General features: G+C 41.5%; 1 protein-coding gene across 1 annotated transcript in view; it reads right to left on the bottom strand.

Moving 5' to 3' along the window:
- Positions 1-15542, bottom strand: part of CHGB (chromogranin B) — a 270210-nt gene that overhangs the window by 72201 nt on the left and 182467 nt on the right. Inside the window, exon 3 of the mRNA XM_086927682.1 lies at positions 8760-8853. Coding sequence (XP_086783808.1) covers positions 8760-8853 — 94 coding nt within the window. The remainder of the gene's footprint in view (positions 1-8759; positions 8854-15542) is intronic.

Genomic DNA, 15542 nt, shown 5'->3' with positions numbered 1-15542 from the left:
CCTGAAATTTTCAGTCGGAGTTCATGAGAGTGAAGAAGAGCACTAAGTAGAAGCTAAGGTAAATGTGCCTCTCGCACTTCAAATTTACAATCGACCACCCAAGTTAAGAGTGAGGAAGATCACTGATTATAAGCAAAGGTACATGTGCCTCTCGCATTGTTTCCAGCCATAGTATTGTTTCATTTACGTTAGTAGTAACCCCACTATAATAGTCGATTTTTCTTATTTGTTTAGCGGTTCCCATTTCCGCAACATTCCCGTAGCCGTAATTCACCTTACAAGCAACCGCTTACGGTGTGCCTTCAAATTCACAACCTACCACCCAAGGTAACTTACTTAGCAACAACAGTTTGGAAAAGATTTTTCCTGTTTATAAGTGAGCGTTACTCAACAGGGATACCCTCTCGTTATGTTTTTTCAGCATACATCGCCGAAAAGCTTCTACGAAATTATTTGTTACCGCACCCGTAGTCACTGCTCTTGCCATTTTCGGGACAGCGCCCCAGTAGTAGGTATGCGCGGCAATGTATTTTTACGGAACTGTTAGTATGCTGAAGGTTTAGAACACATTCCACCTTCTAATGTAGTATTTCGTTTTTGTGTATACAGCTGTACATTGCTAATCTCATTGGGTCCTGAGACCATCGTCACCAAGTATTTCTGTATGCCACAGGTACATATCCATCTCCCTTGACGTGTTTGGTAGTCAGACGAAGAGCATAATGCCTACATAAAATATTCAGTTTTTCATTCTCCTACAGGTTTTTTATCGGGAGTTAAGATAACCCAGTAGTAGCATACCATTTTCTACACTCATCCAGTCTACAGATGCATACATGAAAATGTGATCATACACAAAGTATTACATTAATTAGTATATTACAGTGCTTCCTGTGCCTTTTAATGATGAAATTCTTGATGCTGTATATTCTTTTAGGGTTTATATTAACATTTGCATCACATAAGCATGTTATAATATGGTTTCCTCATGAGATTGAGTTTTCTCAGAGTTTGAATGATGAGAATTTTATGTGCACTGTTCGCCTTTAAACTGGGTTCGATATCATGTCCACGATATATTAGACTTATATCTGTTTACTTGCATGGTGTATTTGTAATATGAGCGCAATACCCTTCAGAAGGTTCGATGTGATCAACATATGATGTGATGTGTTTTATGATTTATACCTGGTTATGTAGATCAAGCTTGCTAGAATACATATTCAGTTTTCAACTTTATTTCCAATGTACAATGTTTAATACCATCATATATCATTGTTTCCCCTTTAGTGTCTTTCACGTCCTAAATATTTCATATAAAGCTGTAAATATTTTTCCATTTTTGTACTGATTAGCTCTTCTGTATGTTTTAGGATTTCGCCCCTGAGGAAGGGTACCTCCGGGTCCCGAAATGCATTGGGCTTCGATTTTCAAGATTATCAACTTATATCATTCCGTGTATCACCTATGATCAATGTATTTGAAATGCCCAGAGACATGTAAAGAGAATATACGTTGTATACAAAGTCTTATTTTCATGTAAACAGAGATTTATTGTTCATCAGAACCAATAGATAAATATTATTATACATGAGTAGAATGTATTAATGTATACATGTTGCATAAAAGTTCTATGAATTAAATAATAGAACGAGAAACTATATAGTATTCATTGAGTATTGATTAATCTGAACAGTAGTTTTTCTCAAATTGTTGGAAAAAGGATTTTTCCAGTAGGAACAGTGCGCACTACAAGTAGGTTTTCTCCTACTGAGTTGTCACTTAATCTCTTGTGCTAGCCAACACATTTCAGTAGTGCTGCACCCTTAGATCAGGTAGTTTATAGATGCTCTTATGGTTATATTCTGAGTGCTCCTCTTACATTTACATTCTAGCCATGATGTCCCACATCTTTGTTGAACTTTTTCTGCTGTAGAAACAAACTTTACTTTCTACCTTAGTTTTGTTTAGATCTTCTCACATTTTAACATCTGCACGAGCTATCTCAGCCTGTTGCTGTAAAAAATAATTTCTGGTACGAAAACTCATTCTCATACCAGGCTCAGTTATTAATATTCAGAAGTTAAAAAATCTCTTCTGCCAAAATATGTCCTTCTTTTTAATTTCCTAGTCCTGTTGTGATTGCATTCTGCTTCAAGGTTATATCTTTAGGTACAATTAATCTCCTCTTTTCTCATTTGCTCCAATATGCTGACCTTCCTCTCCTCATTTTGTAATCAGCTGATGCATATCGGAAGGAGATAGGGAAAGACTGGGGGGCATATTATCAAGGCGGGCGACATGAAATTATCGACGCTTTTGCGGACGCTTTCGGCCGCAAAGCCGCGATAATTTCATCGCCGTATTAGCAATCTGTCGCTAACATCAGTTAGCGACAGCTTTGAGCGATAGCGAGCGGTTTGGGGCCCACTTTGCATGTCAGCGATATTTATCGCTAATGACATGCAAAGTGGGCGTACCCAACCTGTTAGCAACTGAAAGCAGTCGCTAACATGGCTATCGCCTATTATCAACGCAGGCGTAGCGATAAAAAAATTCACGCTAAGCGCGAATATTGCTGAAAACTAATGCCTGTTCAGACCAGTTCTTAACCTGTATATCCAATGGGAGTTGGATATTCAGGTTAAGACGCTATTGGCGTTAATGCATGATCCAGCGATATTTACGCATTTTGCCGATATCGCCGGATATTTTATCGCTTTAGAGATAAACGTTGCTAATAGCACGTTATCTCTGCGATAAAATCCGGCGATGCACGGCGATAAAAATCTTGCTCAAGCACTGAATGACTTTGTGCAGAGTTACTCTTTCTCATAGCTACAATGTGTGGTAATGCACCTTTCAGATGGTGCAATACTGTCTTTTGGATTCTCATTTAATCATTGCCCTGTCCTGCCATCGCTGTCATGTGCTTCTTTCTTGATTTCAAAATAGATCGATATTTAGATCCTTATTCATCTACATAATCATTTGTTCAATTTTCAAGGTTCATGCTTAGTACTTGTAGAGACTATCATCTCTGGCTAACTGCAATAATGAGGTGAAAATGGAGGAAACAAGGGTGAATTATCATATCTGAAGGTTTTCTACTTTCCTTCGCATGACATTATTCCGGATTGAGCCCATGAAAATGTACAAGTAACACTGATAGAGATCTGAGAAGCGATGAGGCTTGAAAGTAAAATCCTCTTTAAAGGAAGGATGAGGTCTGAAATGAGTTGCTTTATAATGTATTTTAGCTTGAAATGCAAGATCTTCAAGAGAGCAACTTCTCAATAGATCCACATGTGTACTTTTTGAGCCCGATTCTGAAAGGTAACTTACACTTTAAATTAAGTTTACAATTTTGAGTAAGTTTACTACTTTTTGGTATTTACAAAACTAACTACACTTTGCTAGTAGCTTACACTTTTGTAGTAACGTACACATCTGTAGTAAGTCCAACACCAGACATGGCCAACTACTGGTGCTTAAAAATCCTCCTGTAGAAGATAACTGAGGTAGTGGCTTACTATAAAAGTGTAAGTTACTGCAAAAGTGTAACTTACTGCAAAAGTGAAGTTTATGAATAGGAATTCGTAGCAAGTTTTGTAGTACTACTGTAGAACTACAAAATATACAACAAAATGCAGTTTGTGAACCAGCCCTGTTTCAATAGTGGCATCATGATATTGATGGAACAACATTTTGAAGATAGATGCCTCTAAAACTGATCATCGAAAAAATATGATTGCATTGTTCCAGACATCACGTAGTGAGAGAATCTCTCCAATAGCTTTAAAATTGCAGGCGGGCAACATTCATGGATCAACAGAACTTGCGTCAACTGAAGCTTTTCTCTCCGCATCATAATGACAAACTCTGAACAAGGACATGACCCAATGCATACGACCTATCTTTTTTTTTTATAATATGCCATTTCATGCCAAAGACTTGTAATACTGAATATAGACCCCCAGAATATATCGTGATAGAAGGATATCAAGGACAAAATTTTGAGGGACAAAATATAGAAAAGTAAATGCATATAGGGAAGTATAGATTTACTATTCCTAACTCTGCATCTACGCACCTTTCAGAAATATGTACCACATAGGTACACATAAATGGAGATCGGTATAGCAAATTTAGAATTATCTGTCGGTATATTTTTCTCTCAATATTTTCAATCTATTATCAATCGATCTTCTGGGGTCAATTGTCAGGCTGCACAGAATGCCAGATGAAATGAAAGAAGATGTCACCAGACAAGTGGCACTGGATGTCAGTTGCATAAAAATAAAGCATTATGCTATTGGTAATATTTCTACTAATACTCCCAGGGAGAGATTTAATACATATCCAAACTATCCTGATACTTTCATTGGTTTAACTAATAAGATGGGACTTTTGGGTTTTACTTGGACATTGTATTTTTGTATTAAAATTATCTCCAAGTTTGGCTCATTTTATTCACAATTAAATGCGTGAAAAGCAAGTAGTTCGGTCAACCTTGGCTAAATTAGTCTTACTTCATTGCTGGTGCATTTGTTACTTGGAATTGCATATAAATACATGGGAAGGGAGTGTGGTCAGGTTTTATATTTGCTATGAAAACAAACGTTTTCACACCAAATGCAATGCAGTGCGCGCAACGAAATTCATTTTATTTATTTATATGTTTACTTACCTGTTAAACTCCGTAATCCATACATTACTACCCCCCACCCTGCCCCTCACACTCCCTACGTCATCGCCCTGCAGAAACTCCTACTACCGACCGCGGCTGTCAGAGGGTTTTGATAGAATGGCTCCTATTTCATGGCAAATGTGGAAAAATTGCATAATCTCTATTGATTTTTGTTTTATGTGATCAATGCCACTGCTAGACCTATCACCCTTTGGGTGGTCTTCCCGCAAACCTTTTGTCTTACTCCTCCATTTTTTTCTGAACTCGATGTTGTTGGTCTTAGGACTCTGTATACTTTAAATCCAATTGCCACATTTAATTTACTTGTAAGTACAGAGTTGGAGTGCTATGGAGAGAGAAGCCTTTGCTATGGTTTGGGCACTGAAGAAGCAAAGAACATATATTTCTGGGGCTCAGTGCCAGGTTCAGATGGTAAACTTCGTTAACCACGAATACTTTTTCCCACAGGGGATTGCAACACGGTTTTTACAACAACAGTCTTGTAACAATGCATACCATGACTCGGCAAGTCGGAACAATGACTTGCAGAGGGGGCAGAAGGTATTGGATTTAAAATCCAACACCTTCCCTACTGTTGCACATACTGAAGTTGGAATAGTAAATGATACTATTCCAACATCTAGCGCCCCCCGCTCTGCAAGTGGTTGTTACGAATTGCGGGGTAATGGTATGAGTTGTTACAACGCGGTCTTCGTAAGAACCGCGTTGTAATTCCCTGTGGGGAAAAAGCATGCGTTAAAAAGAGGTATATTTGGTTCAGATTGACCACAGGCCCCTCAAATGGTTGATGAATGTGAGGGTGGAGAATTCCGAATTTTTTAGGTGTTTGAGCTCCCTACACGGAATGGACTTTATGATGGCACACCGTCCTGGGTTACACAATGACAATGCTGATGGTCTCCCCAGGTTGTTCTGCCTTTTTCATAAGAATTCCCAAGAGGATAGATAGTTCTCCTCCTCTTTCTGCTGAGGGAAACACACGTTGGACCTGTCAGTCTAGGGTGGTCATCTCTCAAAATGTTGTCTTTTTCCTCTTGTTTTTGCTGATCTCGTTTTTGCTGGCCTTAGGACTCTGTGCACAATACCACTGCTAGCCAGTGCTAAAGTGTGCATGTACTCACTCCTTAAAACATGATAACATTCAATTGTCCCCAATTGACATATTTAATTTACTTGTAAGTCCCTAGTAAAGCGGTACCATGGCATGTAAATTAAATGCTACTAATGGGCCTGCAGCACTGATTTTGCCACCAACTTTGCCATTGCAGCCTTTGTGTGCATTTCTATAATACTATTTCTTCCTGCCAAATAAACCTTTTTACAGGCCTAAACCTTTTATAATACATTTAAGTCACCCCTAGGGTAGGCCCTAAATAGCCACAAGGGCAGAGTGCAGTGTATTTAAAAAGTTTGCAATATACTTTTACATGTCCTGGTAGTGAAAAACTCTTAAATTTGTTTTCACTACTGCAGGCCTACCTCTCTTATAGGATAACATTGGGTTAACTTGTTACATGTAATATGTGTAGGAAAGTGGATAATTAGAGGGTGGGGGTATTCACCTTCAGCTATTAATAATACGACAATCACTAGTAGGTACAGTCTAGTCTCAAAAAATTAATCCTTGATCAACCCTTGGTAGCTTGGCAAATGAGCATTCAGGCTTAACTTAACCGTCAGGTAAGTATGAAGCATTTCATATCACCAAAACAGTAAATAAGTCAAAGACACAACAAAATTACATCACTTTATAGAAATAGAGAACATCTGTATCTTTAAAACAATAGCAAAACAACAAAAAACAAATGTAGGGAACCGGAGATAAGAATTTTCAAAGTTTAAATCCACATTTTTGCCTTCCAATCCCAGAAAGCTTAAAGCGCCACTTTTAGCTTTCTGGTTGTGCTGGACCGGGACAAAGTCAAAGTTTTTGGTCATCCGCAATGGCTAGGTCATTGTCAAAAGGTTACCTTCATACTTAGTCTTTTTCTTGGAGCTTTTCTCTCGTTGATGCGCTTGTCTGAAGGTCATCTGGCTTCTCGGATTCGAAATTCGCTTTGATGACAGCAGCTGCTGCAGAGCGATGCCTTGGTAAGTCTCTGGATAAACCAGCATGGTCAGGCCGATTCATGGTTCGATGATGGCAACTTGAATCTCAACATCAAGCTGGTCTTCTCCTAGAGATAGTCTGCAAAACTTTGCAGAAAGTTTCCAAACTTTGAGATTTGGTTGATTCTGAGTTCCTGCGGGCGAAATAAGGGTCCAGTAGCTCCAGCCAAGTGTTTAGTAACACTGGATTTCCTCTTGTGGCTATGACTCCATTTCCACAATGCAGCTGCACAGACCGGGAAACATTTTGTTTCAACTGGTCAGCTGGGGTGGTCCTCTCTTTGGATTTGAAGGTGACTTCTTCTAGCTCTGTGATACTTGTTATTTATCAGGAAGCTCACTCCTTTTTCTTTGAGTAAGGCACAGCCCTTTCTTTGTGGCGTCTTGTGAGTTCCGCAGGTTCAGTCCTTTAGAGTGCAAGTCTGCATGTTGCAGTTCAAGGGTCCAGCAGGGCAGTCCTTCTTTTGTTATAGGCAGCGTTCCAAGGAGCTTCTGCAGCTGTCCCATGTATATGCTATAGTGGGCCTGGTGGCAATGGAGAATGTCGCTGTGAAGCTTCTAAATAAAAGAGGTGTGTCCACATATGTTTAGATAGTGGTCCGAGCTGTGGTCAGGTCTGGTTGTTGTGATCTAGAAAACAAGAGCACTCATTGCATGCTAATGATAAATAGCTCTGTGTCTACAAGAACTTAGAAGGTTCTGGCCGTCCAATGCTACCAAGCCATCTTAGTTGGGTTTGGGACATTACAGCTGAATTCACACATTTTGTTTGACCAAAGTTGATTCTGGAAATGGTGGTCAGTGGTGCTGGTGTTGTGTCTTTCTCTCAGTGCTCACAACTATCCTCTTCTGTGAAATGCATAATTTTCTGAGATCATGTTGATTCAATGAGTTGTTGCCTGGTTTACGGAATGATTCTTTTTTCCAGGGCTCTGTGCTGAGCACAGACAAGCCTTGGTGAAGGTATAGATCCCAAAATGAGTGAACTCTTTTTAACACTTCCTTTCCCCATGCGAACAAACTTGGCATGCTGTCAAACTACACCAACCAGGTAGTCAAGATACTAACCTTTGAAGCTATGATCTGGTGTTATTTTTCTTCTTGACTGAATTTTAAGGGTCAAATATTCTGTAAACATAGGTAGCACATATCACTATAGAGCTCTAAAATATGAACACTTACTTTGACTAGACATCACCTGCCTCATTTTCACAAAATAGATATATAGAACTATAGATGGGTAGCAGTTAATTACAGGATGTTTTGCACTGAGGGGTTCTGAGTGACATCAAATAGATAACAAGAGTAAAGCTAAAGTTGTCTATGATGTCAAAATCCCGAGGTGAAAAACATCCTCGTAATTCACTTTTAACTGATCTATAATTTTATGTTATGTATGGCCCCCAAAATCATCTGCAACTTATGGGATAACGGGAGAGCTATACATAACATGCCCTCTCCTCCCCTACACAAATGTGAAAAATAAACATCTTACCTTCTATCCCTAACCTAAATCCATTACCCACCCCGCCTTCCTTCCCCATACTGCAACTGTGCTTTCTGCTTTTAGTGCTGCAGTGGCAGGCTCTCAGAGAGCCCTGTAACCTGACTTGGAAGGCCTTTATGAAATTACAACAGTTGATAACCAGTTTTGTTATCAACTGTTGTGATGTCATAGCAAGGAGTTATGACTTTTAGAAACTGAAATAAACAATAGATGCTCTGTAAGGGTAAAAAATAAGAGCAACGAAGAATCCATAGGGTAAACATTAGGATGCATTAATTTAAGATCAGTGATATTAATATGATGTTATAAAACTGTTAAATGGCATATTGTTAATGTTACTGACTACCATAATTTAACAACCATAATATAAATGTTAAAAACTTCAAATCTAATTGTGGATACAGGGTTTGTCTATTGTTTACTAATACTTACTCTTCTTCAGAATCTCCTTGCAGAGAGGATTTATTGGTGGAGCATTAGCTTTTCCCAGAGCATTTGAGAGCACTTCCACAATGCAACGCGTTACCTGCAATATGTAATAAACAAGACCTTATGTAAATAACTCCTCTAAAAAAGCACCAAGTATAATGTTATAACATATAAGCTCACAATAATAACTAACTATAATGTTTAAGCACCAGTGTACTGGTCCCCAAGAACAATGAGTTACCAACATGCTAGGGGTACCAGCACTCACCTCACACACTCTTTGACACCCAGTGATGTCAGTTGTATGCCTTTGTCCCACAAGTACTTTAGGGTCAGCTGCCTATTTGCTGCTGAGCAGCTACGTGAAGCTTATGTCATGTTAAGTAAAGTAGGTTCCTGGATCTGCCCTAAGAAACTCTGAGTTCATGGCTAACAATGGGATCACAAAGGACAGTGCATGGGGAACCAAGGTACATGCCAGCGGCCCCTGCCCATCCCTAATTGTTGTTCATGGCAGTACTGTAGGAAGGTGGCTCTTCATATAGTGGACCAAAATTAGATATATTGTGTCAAGAGACCAGGCAAACTCCAGTTGGCTGACAGAGGCACACATGATAACTCAAAAGCTCTCTTTTGTGGTAGTGTGGGCGAGCAGTTAGGCCAATCAGAGGGCAGTGCTTAGCATTCATTGAACACATAAAGGCAGTAAGTGAGATACACACTCAAAGAAATCCAACCCCAATTTATAAAAGTATTTTTATAAGAATTTAGATGCCAAGATCATCTGAATTGGGTAAGTAGTTTTTGAGCTATGGATTTTTACAGTTTTCAAAAGCAGACACAATGCAATTTTAGAGAGTGTTAATGTTATCCTATGGGGGAAACATGTACTTCATTCAGGCACTTAACAGTGACTTACAGGACTGTTCTTCACCTTGGGCTGTGGAGCTCGGGTACAGTGGTGTCTTTGGGCATCAGTTTCGGTGCTGGAGTCAGTCACGGTTGGAGGGGGGCCGGCAGAAAGAGGCTGCAGGTGGCAACTGTTAGTCCAATCTGGCCAGACCCAAGGATGGGCTCGGCGCTTGTGTGTCTCAGGACACAGTGGGCACCCCCACCTCCCTCGGACTCCCTGGGGCATGAGTGCCGAGACACACAGAGGTGTCAGATGGCGGCAGTCGGAGGCTCTGCTGGAGGGGGCAAACAGAACAGCTGGCCACTCTTAGTGTGGGTCTCACTGTTCCAGAAGTCCCTCAATGTTCAAGTCAGTTTTCCTCAGCATTGGTGTCCAGACTTGACACAACAAGCCTTGGTTGATGCGAGGGATGAGGTACCCCAGGCGTTGGTACTTTGAAGCTGCGAACGGTCCTGGCGTCCTAGCACTTGGAGAGAGGACAGATCTGGCCTGTAGGAGCATGGTGACCTATTACTGGGTGGGTGCAGTGTCAGTAGTAGCAGTAAGCAGCAGGTCGGTGAACCTGTCCTTGCTTCTTTTGGTGCCTGCGGCTGTAAGGGAGTAGCTCCTCCACTCTAAGGGAGTTCTTTGGCAATTTTCGAAGCACTGGTAGCCCTCTGGGTTTCTTGGAGTGTAGGAAGTCGGCAGGACAAGTCGGTTTCTCCATGAGAAAGGGGTGCAGCAGGCAGGCTGCAAGGTTGGTGCCAAGTCAGTTATGCTCCTTGGTTCTCGGGTCATCAAAGTTATCAGTCCAATTCTTCTTTTGGTCCATTGAATCTCTGAAGTCCTGGCATCAGGGGTGGCACCTAAATTCTGTATTTAGTGGCATTACAGGGAATGTCAATGGGCTATCTACCTTTAGGGTGACTACACCCTCTATATAACAACTTTCGGTGGCAAGTGGGCATGCCCGTGACACAGAGGACCTAATTCCATAAAAAAACAAGATGGTGGAATTGTCCTAGTCGTGTCCATTTCAGGTAGCCTATCTTAAGGGGTGGCACTAGCCTGAGGTGAACATGCCTCCTGACTAGCTAATTTTCCCACCTGTCCTGGTGCCAAATGGGCCCTGGGAAGGGGGTGGCATTTTGCCTATCTGGGGGAAGTCAGGATTAATGTTACAGGGAGTGGAGGCCTTTGAAGTCTCCTGCCTAGATATGAAGATTACTAGTCATTCCGCTTGGAAGAGGTGACAACACCTCCTGCCAGAGCAGGCTTTGTTTCCGACCTCAGAGAATGTCGGCTCTCACCTCCAGGGGGTCACAAACATGTCTGTGTTGGCAGGCTGGACAGGACCAGTGAGCCAACACACTAGAGATCAGTAGGTTTCAAGGGGGTACCTCTAAGGTACCCCCTGGGTGCATGTATGAATAAATCCATTACTGGAATCAGTGTGGGTTTATTAATATGAAGTGTTTGATACCAAACACCATAAGTTTCAGTGAAGCCATTTTGTAGCTAGGAAACTTGTTTAGCCCAGTGTCGTGTACATCCTTTAAGATGGCTTTCCTGTTCACTTGTACTGGCAGTAATTGAACTGGTGAGCACAGGGGCTTGTCTGCTCCTGCAGATAGCCTCACATGTAATATAATACACTACTTCCTTGGGGCTGTAAGACCTGCTGTAGGGGTGACCTACAAATATTACATGCAGTGTTAGGGGATAAGGCACACAGGGTGTGTGCCATTTCATGTTTTCACTTTTTAGGGCTCCTCGTCACGCAGCCTTCAGTGGCACTCTGCATAACTTTGGTGCTGGGTCCCTTAGAGTGGGACAATATAAGCTCCAGCTTTTAGGGACCCTCTTTAGTACCTATGCCCTAGGTACCAGGGATACCACTTGCTAGGGACTTGCAGAAGGGCTAAAGACCTGATTAATTGAGGATCAACTGACCAGTGAACTTGTTCTGGAAAAGGACACTGGCACTGCGGACCTGGCTAGCAGGAACCCAGTGCACTTCAGGCAAGGTTGCATCAAATACGAGGCACAAAGTGGGGGGACTACTGCAAGCAAACTCTAGTTTCCTACACTACCCCCTCTAGCCAACAAGCCCAGAGACTCAGACGCAACTTGGGAGTGTATTCCAAGTTAAGAGGACCTTTTGAGACATGCTAAGGCAGTGTGGGCCCCATACGTAAACTTGTTATGCAACGCAGAGGCCTCAGAGCAACAGTACCAGATACGTGGAGTGGGACTAAAATTGTACCTATTTTTAAAATGAGTAACAAACAAGATCCTGGTAACTACAGACCTATCAGTCTGATTGACATCTTGCCAAAAGTATATGCAGAACAATTTCTAACCAAACTCAGAAATTGAATAGATGAGAATAATATTCTCTCATCATGCCAAGCACGTTTTAGATTAGGAGTTATTACGATTGACCAAATCTTTAGGCTTTTATTCATAGCATGGAAAGACACATTACTGATGGAAGGACACCTGTACGTAGCTTATGTTGACTTGAAAGCAGCTTTTGACCTGGTTCCCTGGGGTTCCTTATGGGACTCATTGAAAACCCAAGGTGTACCTAATGATCTTTTGGTACAGATAGACTCCACCAAGATGATTATGCTAAAGTTCATTGAGGACACAGAGGCGATCTCACAGATACCATCAATGGGGGTGTGTGGCAGGGATGGGTGCTGGCAACTATTCTGTTTTCACTATACATCAATGATGTTATGCAATACCTGCAGAAGTGCAACCACGGCTCCTCGAAATTAGGTGAGACTCCAATATCTCCGTTACTGTTTACCAATGATACTATCTTGCTAACCCACAAACCAAAGGAGTTGCAAAGGCTACTAGACAGCTTCAGCGATTATTGTAGTCTAAAGGGTCTAGAAACCAACTCTAATAATGCAAAATATATGGCCATTAGTTCGCACAAGACCTTAAGAAAAATGATTGCTGCCCATCAACAAAAACTGAAGTACATGACTAATTTTTGCTACTTCGGTATTAAAATAGATGCAAAGTTGTCATGGAAACCTCAAATAAGCAATCCAAAACAGTTCTGCTGCAAACCTTCATGGTAATTGTTAAAAAAAGCACCAAGTCACCAAATCTAAGGCAGTGTCACCAGCCTTGGAGGTCTACAAATATAGGGCCTAAATAGTGGTCCTTTACAAGGCGGAACTGCGGGGAGGAGGATAATGCATGCATGTACATTAAAGTGGGCGAAAATAAATTTGCAAGGATGTTACTATACTTTCCTGCACACACACTTGTGACACCAGTGTACTATGACATTGGTATTAGGGGACTAGAACATCTAGCCAGACACCTTAAGACGTCTATAATTTTGGGTAAGATTTTGGGTCACACATGAAATCACGTGTTACAAGGAGGGATCTTTTGGAACTTGATGGCCTTGTTACTTTTCCATGGAGTTGTTATGTACAGACCTGGTTTAACAAGTAAGGTTTAAGGTGTTTCTCATTAACAGCCCACTTCAAGAAGGCATGAAAATAAACCTACTGCTACTATATATTAAATAGGGTCCATTGTAACCCCAGCTTAGGAAGGCTTTCTGGCAAAGACACTTTTTATGAAATTCCCTTTTGATATTCTCCAGACTAACTCTAACATGGCCAAATGGTTAAATTGCTAGGGGGCGAGGAGGAAGCTAGTTGCGTATTATGCACTTGACCACTGAAGAAAATCTTGCACATGTCTTGGTCTTTTACCAGGCGTATACCAACTCGAGAAGGAAGTGGATCAAACCACTCTGTTGCAACTTGGGGACCAGGAAATTCCTAGAGACACGGAGAATTTAAAAATCAGATGCGTCTCAGCTTACACTTCTTGTCCTTAATGGATGTCTCTTTGCTGTAAGCTTAATGTGGAAGAAGCGTTTTAAATTTTAATGTGTTGACTGAATATGACTTTTTATATTTTTATATTTTTAATATGTTTTAAGGTGTGTAGCACTCAGTGCTAGTACAATGTTGATCTGCAAACACCTTGTATTGAAAAGTGAACCTGCACTGTACTGTGTTAAATGATGTATGCCCTTTTTAGGGTTTTTAACCAAAATAAAAGATATTTTGAATTGAATTGAATTAGGTCTTCCGGGTCTGTCAGGCGAGGAAGAGTAAGGAAATAGGCTGAATTCTTGCAAGGGCTACTCTGCCTTACATCCCCCCGTCCAGGTCACTTCCTTTGGGACACTGACATATCTCAACAGTATTAGCACCCGATTTACAATGCACTTTGTCTGTTCTTTAGTTTCTTCACACATTCTCTTTTCTTTGGGGTTAGAGGTGTTTAGATCTGCTAACCTTATATTGGCCTGGGCAAACCTGAGCATATCCAAAGAGGTCACCCACAACTTGAGTAGTTTCACCATGACCATCAGGGTCAGGGGACCTAGCTTGCTATTTCCATGGGGTCAGACCACCAAGACAATTACAGTGCAGCCATTAAGGCTAACACCCAACAGAGGCCACTGACAGCTGTCAGTGCCCAGAACCACACCTTTAACTTTACACCGACAGGTGAAAGGGCTAACTTGCTGGTTTCTTTGGGTTTAGGGGGCCTGTCTGCAGTTTTTGAGTGGGCGGTTAATATATCTTGTAGCAAACACCTTCCTTCCACTCTCTCTTCTGTAAGCTGAGGAGCCACCATCTCATGCTTAACAGCTGCCTGACTAGTCAGTACCACTTGTGGGGCAGATAGGGCTTAGCCATTGCCAACTGTGGAGTCCTCCTCAGCTGTAGCAGGATCTTCTTGGCTCACTGCAACTTTCGCTAAACATTGTCTCCCTTCCCCACATCTTCTCCTTTTCTTTTGCAGCCTACTTGTACTAATAGTAGGTTCAGCCCCTCCAGAACCCTTGAGAGAGGACTGACAGTGGACCAGTTCCTCCTTTGGGCTCTGACCATTCTCTGGGAGGTCATTTATCTAGAGACAATCAAGGAGGATGTTTGTACTGACTACCACTCTTCTCCAACTAAGGGATCAAGCCATTTCTAGGGGTGCTAAAGCCGCAGGTCTAAGAGTAACCTTCCCAGGGAAAGCCCTTATTCTTTTAGTTTCACCTGGGATATACTGCTCTGAGGATACCTACCTGCAATACACAATGGTATGGCTGGCATAGGTATCCCAGAAGGTGGTGGAAAAGTCTGCTACCCTCTGGAATCACCGGCTCACCTTATGGCCCCATTTCCCAATTTAAAGCTACAAGGACATCCTCATTTGAGGAATCACCTTCAAAGGCTACTCTGGCAACCCCTGGAGGTGTACCATTGGGTTTCTTTTTAGTACAGGAGGATTCCTTGGTTCGTTGCTCTCTCTGTTTATAGTCAAAGCACCAAGCTTTTTTGGGATACCAGGCCTTACCTTGGTACCCACTTTTGTTTTATGAGGTGTTTTGGGCCCAATCACCTGGTCAGAGTTGTGGGGACCTATCGATGACTCCTTATCTTTGTCTCTAGAGTGGGCCACCATTTATTTTTGAGGGGCAGGGATTTACAACCCCTTTCTTTTGGTCACCTCTCCCTGGCTATTTTTGCACACTCTAGTTTTGACCCAATAGTTAGCCTTCTTCCCCAACTCCTGGAGAGTGATCAAACCCATGCACAACAGGTATTGATGCAACTTTTCAGAAGGACAGTTACTTAATAGATGTTCCTTCATAAGCAAATTATAAAGCCCATCATAATCTTGCACCTGATATCCCTTTAACCAACCACCTAGTGTTTTAAATGAAAAGTCTTCAAAATCAACCCAGGACTGAATCCCGGTTTTCCGAGTCTCCTGAAACTTAATTTTGCAGTGAGTGGTGAGTCCAAAGCCCTCAATCAGGGTTTCCTTCATTAGGTGATGGG

This window comes from Lissotriton vulgaris, chromosome 6, assembly GCF_964263255.1.
Source record: "Lissotriton vulgaris chromosome 6, aLisVul1.2, whole genome shotgun sequence".
In the NCBI taxonomy this organism is placed as follows: Eukaryota; Metazoa; Chordata; class Amphibia; order Caudata; family Salamandridae; genus Lissotriton; species Lissotriton vulgaris.
Note: the sequence above shows the minus strand (reverse complement) of the source record. Positions and strands in the feature narration are given on the sequence as shown.